Consider the following 12,739-nt stretch of genomic DNA (forward strand, 5'->3'; position numbering starts at 1 on the left):
TATATCATTACCATATTATTATGGTAGTTATATTTATTTTTTTTTTTTTAAAAAAAATTTTATATTTCTTTTAGATGTCCCTAAGTATTGATGATGCTATTAGAAAAAATATAACGTGGAAAGAGTTACCACAAGAATTGATAGCATTATTGGGTGGTTCTCAAAAAGAATATGATAAATTAGTTCTTGATTTTTCTGTAAAAAATCAACTAAGGTTTAAGGGAAATCTTGTTGAAAAACAAGGAAAAAATGAGGATGGTTATTATGATGTGGTTGCTAATTATAGTCAAAAATATTTAATGTTATATCCTTATCATTTATCAAATATTTATGTTTCAAAAAGTATAACACCTTTTATTTATTATTCACAAATGATAGAAGATACTATAAGAACAGAAAGATCATATGATTCATTGCCAAATTTTACTGCCGCAGATGTTTTAAGATTATTTGGAATTGGTCGAAATGAGTATATGGATTTAGTTTATCAAACAAAATCTAAAAGTGGTATTTTTAGAAGAAAAACAAATATTAAAGATTTATTACCACAAAAACCAATTAATATTTTAATTGAACCATGGTTTATGATTGAACTTGGTGTAGTACATGATTCAGAATTAAAAACACTTGCAAAAAAAGAAAGAGATGTAATGGATTTAATACTTGATGGTGGTTCACAATTAGCAGGAACATTAGATAAATCTGTTCTTCAAATTTTATATCAAAAAAGTATGATATATTTAAGTGTACCAATACAAAATGAAGATTATGTATATGTACCACCATTAGATGGTTTTGTAATGAATCGTGTAACAGGAGATTGTATAGAAACACTTCTTTATAAAATTTTTGTTGCTCTTGATGAACAAACGACAGTTAAAGAATTATCTGAAGTGTTAGATGTTGATTTACAACTTGTAAAAAATGCTATTTCTGTTTTTTGTCGTTTAGGTTTTGCTAAAAAACGTGTTACTGGTCTTGAAAATTTTGCACTTCATAAAACGTGGGCTGATTATATGGTATTTAATGACATTGTTACTTCTCCTACTGTTGAAACATTATCAACAAGTTCCACAATATTTGATCTATCAGAATTAACTAATTCACTTGTATCTCCAGGTACCACAGAGTTTGATGATGATGATTTAGTAGCTGAAATTGAGCAACATCTTCCACATTCCAGTAATAATACTAAAAGTATTGCAAATTCACTTTCTTCACCAGGAAATAATATTTCTGGTTCAAGTTCTGATTCCTCCAAAAGAATAGGTTTTATCTTTGATTCAACTTTAACTGCTTTTCTTATGATGGGAAATTTATCAGCATCCCTAAAACATCATGCTGTAACTTTATTTGAAGTTGGTAGATTAACAGATGAAGCAGTGGGAAGTTTTGTTGATGAACTTGAAAATGTTAATTTTTTTTCTGAAGGTGAGGCACAACATTACTCAGTACATGCAAAAACATTAAGACAAACTATTATAAAATTACGTGAAATGGGTGAAATAGATTTGTTGCGTGGTGAATCACTTTTATCATTAGATAAAAATGTTCGAAAAAAAATGATGGAAAAAAGTTATAAATTGGTAGTTACAATGGGACCATTAAGTACGGAGGCCTGTTCAATACCATTACTTTCTATTCCATATTTTGGTGCACCAACAGTTACCTTTTTATCACCATGGTTTAAACTTCATATTTATGAATTATCTAAAAATGGTCCACCTTCATTATGGATACCAATGGGTGAAAGATTAACAAAAATTCCAAATGAATTTGTTCATTATAAAAAATTAATTGTTTACTCAAGTACACATGAACCAAGTATAGTTTCTGTTGAGAAATGTTTAGCTTCAATTAATGATTCTCTAACTACAGCACCAGTTATGATACAAGTAATTTTCTATTTTTTAAATTTATACTTTTTTTTTTCTCTTATTTATTTAGGCTTATAGTGATATTGTTGATGATTCTGAAATAGTTTTAGTTCCATTTCCATTTGAAAAAACAAATAGATCAAAAAGTTTTGAAAATCATCCAAGTATAATTAAATTATGTAATGAATTAAATTTAAATACATTATGTGGTTATATAGTTCTCCTTCAATTAACAAATTTTGATACAAAAGAAAATATTTCTATAGATGAAGATAATATAAATATATCTATTGAATCAAAATCATCAACTCAATCAACACCTACACATATATTTGAGAGAAACAATAAAAATTCAATAATTAATAAAGATCCCAGAAGAGTATATAATTGCAAAGATTTATTAAATGATAATGAAAGATTTGAAGATTTTGTAATATTTGATATTGTATTTGGTGTTCCATTATTTAATGAAAAATTAAATGAAATAATTTTTGATAGGATTAAGGAAAAAAATGTTTTTAATGATCCACAAAATTCAATAGGTTTTGAATTTATTTTACAAAATCAAATAACTTCAATAAAAGAAATGTTTAATCGTTTTCATGTTTCTAAATCAGAGGTAAATATTTATTTTTTATTATAATATATATACAGTATTTTTTTAAGGTTCCTTTCAATCGATCTGAAACAAATGAAATACCATTTCCTGTAAAAAAATTATTCTTCAATAATACAGTTGGCAGCTTAAATATTTACTAATAAATATAAATACTACTAACATTTTTAATAAATCATTCTATAAACTATATAAATTTTAAATAATTACTAATTTTTTTTTTCTCCAATGTCATTTTATTTTATTTATTTACAAATAATTCTTTTTTATAGAAGAAAAAAAAAAGGAATATATATACATTATTCTTCAATATTTTAAAATATATCTGTTATAGGGATAATTTTTTTTTCTTGAACAAAAATAAATAAAATTGAAATAAATAAAATAAAAACAAATTTAAAAGTATAAAATAAATCAAAAGATGTTAGTTTCTTATAAATGATCCTCAATGGGATTCCATTTATACATAAAACTCCAGAGATATATCTTTACACATTTATATTGATATGACATAAAAAAGGTTCATTATAAATATTTTTATGTTTATATAAATGTAAAAATGATACAATTTTTGAGTAACATTTTAGAAAACTATTATTATTGGGTTATGAAAATTTATGTAAAAAAAAAATTTTTTTTTATTTTTTTAAATTATAATATATAAAAAAATATATTTTATTTTTATAAGATGGTGTTTTATTATTTCAAAAACAAGCTATTATTTATAATTTGATTTTTGGTGTTTTCATGATTTTTATGATTCTTTTTTATTTAAAGATATACTATTTATGGTTGTGTAAAAGTATATTATTTGATATTTATTGAGAATCTAAAAATTGAATGTCAAAAGAATCTAATTAATAATTAATTAAGTAAAATATATATTCTGACATTAATATATACACTTCTCTAAATGATAATTGTTTTAAACTTTTTAACAAGGAAAATTAAATGATATATGATATATTTATTTATTACAAACCTTTTAAAAATGCTTTAACCTATATTTTTATTTTAAATAAATTTAAATAATTATAACTTAACACTATTTTAAAGTAACATTTAATATATCTTAATGTTTTATAAAAATTTTTTTTATCAAAAATTTATAGATATTTATTTTATCCTTATATATCTGTTAAATGAATCTTAGTAAAAAAAATTTTTTTTTTTCTAAATTATTTAACTTGATGCACATCTCTTTTCTTTGAATTTTATTATCGAGAATATATTTTTTAAATTTTCTTATCCTTTTAATGTTTTCATTTCATTAAAAATAGATATTTTTATCTAGATATCGTCTCTAATTTCGAAAATAAACTTTTTAACTGTCATTTATTTTTCTTGCTTTTCACAGGCTTATCAATTACTATAAAAGGTTTTTTTGTCTCATTATTAGTATTTTCTTGTACTCTTTATTGTTTGTTCAAAAAAAAAAAAAAAAGAGTAAGCATGTTTTTGGTATTCTTTTAATAATATATTACATTTAATTAAATATAAATATATATTCATTTTAATATCATTTGAACTTGTTCTTTTTACACAAATATGAACAATATTAAAATTGACAATAAAACTATATTTTTACAATTTCTTTTAACTCATGTGCCATTTAACAATAATATTATACTTTATAAATAGGAATGCGTTATCTGGTAATTGATGATAAATTAAAACGTTCCATTCAACTTATTTTATATTTTCTTTTCTCTTTTACCAATTTAAAATACCCTCTAGACCTGGGAGTAGTTTAATTGTTGTGTGTCTTAAAACTCATCTTGACTCAAGATTTAATCATTCCAACTAATAAACTTTTTAACCCTCTAATACTTTTTGATTGTTATATTACTTTTAAAATACTCTACTTTTCATGATGGATAGAGATTTATTGGAGGGTTTAATTTCTTAATAAAATATATTTAATTTTTTTTTCATCTTGATAAAAATAATAAAAAAAAATATTTTTTTCTTATTCTCACACTTTGTTTTTTTTTTTTTTAAATATAAGTATATTTTCAATTAAATATAAAAATTATGTTTATAAAGTTAAACTAAAATATACTTATATAAAAATTAAAAATTAATTGATAAATAAAAATCGAAAGAAATATATTATATATATTATTATTTCTTATCAATTTCCATATGTCATTCTTTCAAAACCTCAACACTTGCATGTTCTTTAATTTATCATCTAAACCAATTATTAAAGTTACACATATATATATACTAAAGTAAAATTTGATTTTCATTAATATTCAATTAATCTACCCTTTCAGTATTGTTAATTTGAATGAAAACGCCAGAAGTGCTCTTCAATATGTTTTCAAAATAAAAAAAAAAAATATTTTATTATCATTATAACTATAAATACCATAGTTTGTAAATAACTATTTTAAATAAAATAATATTTTTAAAGTTTATTTATACATCTTACTAAACTTTATTTTTTTATAGTTATTGTGATTATTAAATATTTTCCTTCCTTCTTTCTTTATTGTTATATTATTAGTTTTATATAAAAAATTTTTTTTTTATTATCATATTCTTATTGTTTTATTTATTTGATGGTAATTTCTTAATATATAAATATTATTATTAATAAACATCTTCTTTTTTTTTTAAAATTTAACCTAAATATGAAGTACATTTTAACAATGAAAATCAAAACTTTAGTTTTTCATGATTGTTATATATATAATAAATTTATTTTAAGCTACCAAAAAATAGTGTATTAAATTTTATTACATGGTATCTTTTCAACCAAACAGTTTGTCAAAAAAAGAAAAATGTGCTAAATCATATTTCCATTATTGATAAATTAAATTTACTATCCTAGTTCATTATTTGCTTCCTTTTTTTTTGTTCCCGAAAACGTTTTCCATCTAAACTTTTTCTAACAATAAATTTTTGCCGTTAATGATAAGAACTTTTCCTACAGCTATATATACTAATGCTATATATCAAATCTCTTTCTTCATTTTATTTCAATCTTCCAGTATATATATACTATTGATATATAATAGAAATGATAACAGTTAAATTGATTATCTTCTCAATAGACTCCTAATTTGTAAATGGTTTTTTAGAATTTGATTAATATTGAAATATATAAATATGGACAGGATATATTTAAATAAATATAAATTTTATTAATCAATGAATATTTTAGAGATTTCTTTTTATTTATAAATTATTACTTAAATACATAGAATATTTTACCATTAGAATGACAACATTTATTTTAATAATTTTTTTTTTTTTAAAATTATTTCTTTCAAATATAATTACTTTTCTATTTTCTATTTCTAATTAAAGTGTAATAAAAAATAATTTTATTATCATTTAATAGTATATTTTTAATTATTTTATTTCTAAAAATTTTTAAATAAAGTTGTTATTAAAGTTTTTTTGCACATAAACGTAAATTTAGTTTGTAATAATTCTTTTACTAGAAATGATAATAAATTCCATAAAAAAAATAGCAATAAAAATATAAACTTTTTTTAATAAAACAATTAGTAGTTATTTTTTTCTCATTTTCAAAACATTTTTTTTTTTTTTATTTTCTCCCATCTTCAAAATTATTTAACAATACTACATAAAAAATTATTTAGAAAACATCTTATTATAATAGTTAACATGTTGAAGCAAGATGCTTTTCTTTTATGAAGATGTTTCAATGGCTTATCCCTCCTCATCAACTATAATTGTTTACACCATTCTTTTTTGTCATTTTTGATTATTACTTTTATTACTGGATTTCATTTTTAACATATCTATTAGATTGAAGCTCTTCAACTTTTTTTATTTATCTTAGTTATATGGACTTTATATATCTATATATATATATATATATATTCAATCTAAAAAATATAATAATCTTTTCTTTCTTATCAATAAAATTAATATAATTTATTTTTATATACTTAGTATTTATTTTCTTTTAAATATAAATTGTACAAAATTGTACAAAATTTTCTATCTATTTATATTTGGTATACTATAAATATAATTTTTAAAATTCTTTTAAACTAATCTTAATTTAATTTATATTACTCTATCATATAATTATTTTAAAATAACCATACAAAATTTTTTTTATTTTATTTTTGAAATATCATAAAATATAGATACAATATTTTTATGTATATATATATTGGTAGAATTTAAATAATAAAAAAAACAACAGAAACTATTAGAAAATTTTTTTAATAAAGACCAATAATTAGTGAATGCTTTCATTATAATAAATGTGATTTTTCTTAATTTTATTTTTAATTATTTTTTATCATATGATTATCTTTTTTTTTTTAAATTATATGACAAATATATCAATCTAAAATTTTTTATATATATTTTTAATATTTATGAATAAATTTTTTACTAAATTAATAAAAAAAAATATAATAAAGATATAGAAAAATATATGTATAATTTGCCTTCCAGTCTTAAAAATACTTCATATCTTATATAACAGTACAAAATGTTATAGGAGATATAAATAAAATTAACTTTCATTATTATAATATAATAGAACTAATATCTTGGAATTCTTCATGTAGAAGTTTAAAAAGGAAACAAACATTAAATTAGATTATCTAAACCTTTTTAAATTCTTAATATCATTTCCTTTTCCAGGTCTCTTCTCCCAAAAACATTCTTTTTATCTAAAATTTACATAAATATATTTATATATTTTTCTCGTTATTCTTCTTCAAATACCACCCATTTATATACAATTTACTCATCATCTTTAAAAATAAAAGAAAAGTTTTTGTTGAATAAGATAAAAATATATAGTTTCTCTTATTAATACAATATAGAAATTTTATATATTCAATCAGATAATCTTTCTATAAGAAGTTTTATCTTCATTATTTGTTGTCTACATTCTACCAACATATAAATATATATATATATTTTTTTTATACCAAAATATAATTTTTATGAATAATTTTTATTATCAATCATATTTAACATTTTACATCTAAAAAAAAAATATTTTTTTAATGTATTCTTATTAGTCAAATTTTATTATTATAACAAGAAAAGAATTTTTTAATTTTTTTAATGACATAAGACTGAGGTTACATTTAACTTTTAGTTGTTTCTTCATTCTTTTATATATAAAATATCTTTTTTAATAGTGATTAACTTTTTAATGCCATTAAAATTTGTTAACCATTTATTATATCTATTTTTGTAAAAATATTAAATTTAATTTTATTCATTTATAGATATTCATTTTACTCATTAATTTTACATTTCTAAGAAATATAATACTATTTTTCTATTAAAAATTACTTTTTTTTTTTTTTTGCTTTTTTTTTTGTTTTCTATAAATTTTTTTTTTCTTTGAATTGTTATCATTTAATCTTACTTTTTTTTTAAATATTATTTATCTTATTTATAAAGTGTATATTTTTAATTATTTTAAAGTATTTAACATTGTCATTCTTTTTATCATTGTTGGTTTATTAGTTTTTTTAGTGGTTCCTATAATAAAAATAAAAAATTTATAGCTATTTTTATTTGATATTACAAAAATTTAAATATTCTTTAATTTTAAATATAATTAGTATATATTAATTAATTTGTATCTATTTAAATATTAAATATTTTTTTTTTCTTACATTCTTTTTTTTAATATAATAATTTTTTTTTTATATTTTTAGTGATATATAAATAATATTACTTCATATAATGACTGAAGTAGGTGAAGCATATCCTCAATTGGATAAATTAGATATCATGTCGAAGGAAGTTAATAAGATGATATCACCAAGTAATAAAACACAATATTATAGTACTGTAACACATAAATATCCATCACCAAAAATATCTTGGTTAGATAGTATAGAAAGAGATTTTGATAATGCTTTTAGATCAATTGATTTATTAATGGAAGATATTGATGTTGAACAAAGTGATATAATATATGATGCTAGACAAAAACTTGGTATTTTATCTGGTTGTTTTGCTGAACTTGTCAAACGTCATCAACATATTGTTGGAATGTACCGTTTACTTGAAAATGAGTTATACTCAACAAAAGAAGAATTATGTGAAGCAAAAGGTATGAATGAAACATTAGATAGTGAATCACAAAGATTAATAACAAACATCCATATCATGCAATGTAAACTTCAAGGTAAAAATGATCCTCATGGAAGTAATATGATAAGAAAAAAATTAGATGAAGAAGTTTTAAAATTTAGACAAGATAATTTAGAATTAACAAAAGTTAAGGCAGCTGTTGAAATTCTTAAAAAAGATAATAATAGATGTAGAGAAATTATAACTTCTATGCAGGCAGAACTATATGCTGCAAGATTGGCAGCTAAATATTTAGATAAAGAGCTTGCTGGAAGGTATGATTTTTAACTTAATGTTTAATAATTATTTTAGGATACAACAAATACAATTACTTGGAAGAGATATGAGAGGTTCAGAACATGATCGTCTTTGGAATGTCCTGGAATCAGAAATAAATTTACACCGACACAAGACAGTTATTCGTGCATGCCGTGGAAGAAAACAAACAAAAAATTTACCATCACCTTTAGATAAGTTTGATGGAGAAAAAATTGCAAAAAATGGTGTTGGAAAAATTAGAATAGCTACTATTAAAAAGGCAACAACTACTGATGGACTTGGTATGAGTATTACTGGTGGAAAAGAACATGGTGTACCAATAATTGTTTCTGAAATTCATCCTGGACAACCAGCTGAAAAATGTGGAGAAATTTTTGTTGGTGATGCTTTATTAAGTTGCAATGGACATAATTTAAGAGGTGCTATGCATAATGATGCTGTAAAAATATTGATGAAAGAAATGATGGAACAAACAGAATTAAAATTTGAAGTACTTTATGTTCAACCAGATCATGATTCTGATGATGATGGAGAAATATGTTTAGAAACTAATAGTGAGATCAAGTAAGCATAAAAGTAATGATCAATAAATTTTTTTTATAGTTTAAAACTTTATGATCTATTTGATGATGAATTTGATAAAGAAACATGTACTTCATCAAATTCTAATGTATCTGATCCGGTTATAACTTTTCCGGAAAGTACAAGTTTACCCAGAGACTGGCATACTCAGGAGAGCTGATGCCATAGATTTTAAGCATTTGAATTGGAAACTAATTATTAACTGGAAAATTTCGAACATTTAATCTTCTATAAATTATATGCTAGTTAATATTTGGTCAAAAACTTGCTGGTAGCAAGTTATTAATTAGTTAAATTTAATTCCTTACAAAATAAAAATATTTAAAAATATTATTTAATTTAATTAAAAACTATAAAGTATAAAATTATAAATTTTGGCAACATTCTTTATATAATTAATATTTATATTTTTATAATAATACATTTATTCTTTAAATAATTGTTAAAAGATATAATAATTTTTTTTTCTTTAATCTTATCTTATTTTCCCATTTCTATAAATGGTTATCTAATATCTGAATAATAAAACTTTTACATTATAATATATTTTCTAAACTTTTATTCTATATAATAATAATATAAGTTATACTTTTATCAAATTTTAATTTAAATTTTTTATTATATCAAAAAAAAAAATACATGCTGGCTTTAACTGTAATAAAAAAAAATTTAATAACCAAACTTATATTAAAAATACATTTTATGTGAATTTATTTTATTAAAAAAAAATTTTTACCAATAAATTAAAAGAAATATAAAAATCTTTAAAATTTATTTAGGCTGATAGTAATTCTTTTTTTTGCAAATAAAATTCTTGTCAAAATAATTTTTTGTATATATTTGAAAAACTGGAAGACCTCCCTTGATAAATAACTCTTCTTTGCTTAATATTTTTGATAATGTTTCTTGTAAATTAACAACATACAAACATCCCTTTGTTTTACCACATTCAAATGTTACTATAACATCTCCAAATTTATAAATTGACCAAGGGGTTTCTTCTAACCAATTTTGTGATAAAGAATCAATAAAAAATTCAAAAACTGTTGTCTCATTTGAAGATTTCATTACATCAGTCAAAGCAATTTCAGGATATTGAAAAAGAATTGGCCATAATAATGTTTTACCATCATCGTCAAATGTAACACATTCTTTTGTTGACATTTGTGATATATTAACTTCTAAAGATTCGAGATCAAAACTATCAGCATTATTTACATTCACACTTGGATAGATAAATTTTAAATCTCTTTGTTTGAAAGCTTTTAAATATTTTTCATTATTTTCAACTTTTTTTTTTAATAATATTCGTTCTTTTCTAGCATCTCTTTCTTTTACTAAAATTTTTTTAGCTATCTCTTCTTGTAAACTTGAACAATCTTCATTCCAATGATTAGGAAATGTGTGTTCACCCTTCAAATTTTTTACATATTCTAAATTTTTTTCTAACCAATCTTTAGCTTCATAAACTTTATCCACATTTAATAAAGAACGTGTCATTCTTATAATACATTTAAAATTAGTTGGATCAAGTCTTAAAGCCCAAACACAATCTCTTTGACAAGATCTATTATTACCAATTTCATAATTTGCTGCAGCTCTATTTCCATATAATTGTGATAAAAGTTTTAAATTACTTGGTTTCAATTTTATACCATTACTATACTCCTCACATGCCCAACGATATTTCTTTAATTTAAAATGTTTATTACCATTTGTTTTATGTTGTTCAGCATCTAAAATAATTTCTTCTGGTGTATCTCCAACATCATATTTCAGGGCACGTATTGCTTCTATATATTCATTATATTCAGAATTTCCATCATCAGGAAGTTTTGTCATAAAAGCAGGATGTTGTGATATCTCTTTTTCCCATTCATCATAATTAAATTCTTTTTTTGGTTTATCTTTTTCACGTTCCTATTTTTTTTTATAAAAAATAATTAATTTAATACATTTGCCTTAAACATACTCTTTTTTGAGCAGCTAAATTATTCAAAAAATCATCCATCTCTCTGTCCATCTTCTCTGCTAAGACATTACGCTCCTCATCAGTCCATACTTTTTTTGTTTCTCCATCAGAAGCCATTTTAATATGATATAAAAGAATAAAATTTTTGATCAAAAATTTAAATTATAAATTATAAAAAAACTCTAGAGAAGAAAGTTTGGAAAAATATTACTTATAATTTAAGGAAAAAAAGGGTATAAAAATTTTTAAAGAATTTTTATAAACAATTTATTTTTTAGTTTTTTTAATACTACAATGAAAATGGGTATATGTGGATGCTTTATTTTTTGTTTTAACTGAAGCACCAAGTTTTTTACATTTTTTGCAAGGATAATTCCAAAAGGTTTGAAGCTGATGTCCTAGTTTTTCTAATTTTTCTGGAACAATAATATTAATATTTTCAGCTTCCAAAATACACTTTTCATGAAAAGCTACAAAATACTTTTGAGATTCAAAATCATATATTTCTTCTTTATCTTCATCAGAATTAGTAGGATTGTCTTCTTTTTGTAAACGAAGTTCTTTTGGAACTAACATTGGCACTAGATTTACTTGAACAGGACCATATAAGGGACCAGAATCTTCCCATGAATATGGTTTTTGAAAACACAAAGCACATTTTACTTGTGTAGATAATCCTATTTTCTGAGATGTACCAGGAAACATTAATTTCAAGGTATTTTCTAATTTTTGATCATACTCAATAATGTCTTCATCAGTCATATTTGAATATTTATTTCCAACTATTTCTCTTTTGAAAGCAGCTAACTTTATTTTAAAATCCTTAAAATATATTATTTATGAAAATTGACTAACAATTATTACAATGTAATTAACATACTTTTAAAGACTTTGTGTGCCTTCCAATGAGATCAACAACTTGTTTTTTTGTTTCCTCATCGTTCTCCTTAAATGAGCTATCTATGTTTGCTCTGATCTTTGTACTATTTCTTTTTCTAGTTTTTATTGCTCTAGATGGCATTTAGATTATTATTGGGAGATATTAAACAATTTTTAAGTATATAAAAACTATATTAGTATAACTATACTCTTCTCCAATTTTAGAATTTTCCAAATGAGAGTACTAATGGATAAATTAATGATAACACAAAGCTCATTAAAGTTTAGTATCAAGTTTTAGATTTAAATACAAAACCAAATTTATTACTCCCTTATGATTATGGAAATTTTTTGAACAAATAATATAATACAAAATAATTGACATACTTTTTATCATTAAATTTTATTTACTAAGAATTATTTTTATAAAATTGT

The 12,739-nt window shown here is 21.3% G+C and overlaps 4 protein-coding genes across 4 annotated transcripts; 2 read left to right on the forward strand and 2 right to left on the reverse strand.

Moving 5' to 3' along the window:
• Window positions 1-74: 74 nt before the first annotated feature.
• On the forward strand, window positions 75-2,636 carry SRAE_2000205100 (Protein FAM91A1; the record flags this gene model as incomplete). The annotated part of the gene is made up of 3 exons (XM_024653075.1): window positions 75-1,895; window positions 1,948-2,496; window positions 2,544-2,636. 3 exons carry the CDS (start codon window positions 75-77, stop codon window positions 2,634-2,636), a joined length of 2,463 nt encoding a protein of 820 aa, XP_024506587.1.
• A 5,563-nt stretch (window positions 2,637-8,199) lies between these two features.
• On the forward strand, window positions 8,200-9,613 carry SRAE_2000205200 (PDZ domain-containing protein; the record flags this gene model as incomplete). The annotated part of the gene is made up of 3 exons (XM_024653076.1): window positions 8,200-8,867; window positions 8,905-9,435; window positions 9,475-9,613. The coding sequence occupies 3 exons, from the start codon at window positions 8,200-8,202 to the stop codon at window positions 9,611-9,613; spliced, it is 1,338 nt and encodes a 445-aa protein (XP_024506588.1).
• A 611-nt stretch (window positions 9,614-10,224) lies between these two features.
• SRAE_2000205300 (Tetratricopeptide repeat protein 4) lies at window positions 10,225-11,542 on the reverse strand (the record flags this gene model as incomplete). The annotated part of the gene is made up of 2 exons (XM_024653077.1): window positions 10,225-11,373; window positions 11,426-11,542. The coding sequence occupies 2 exons, from the start codon at window positions 11,540-11,542 to the stop codon at window positions 10,225-10,227; spliced, it is 1,266 nt and encodes a 421-aa protein (XP_024506589.1).
• Window positions 11,543-11,692: 150 nt separating this feature from the next.
• SRAE_2000205400 (Hypothetical protein) lies at window positions 11,693-12,446 on the reverse strand (the record flags this gene model as incomplete). Its single annotated transcript, XM_024653078.1, has 2 exons — window positions 11,693-12,247; window positions 12,306-12,446. 2 exons carry the CDS (start codon window positions 12,444-12,446, stop codon window positions 11,693-11,695), a joined length of 696 nt encoding a protein of 231 aa, XP_024506590.1.
• Window positions 12,447-12,739: the final 293 nt, after the last annotated feature.

This window comes from Strongyloides ratti (assembly GCF_001040885.1).
Source record: "Strongyloides ratti genome assembly S_ratti_ED321, chromosome : 2".
NCBI lineage: Eukaryota > Metazoa > Nematoda > Chromadorea > Rhabditida > Strongyloididae > Strongyloides > Strongyloides ratti.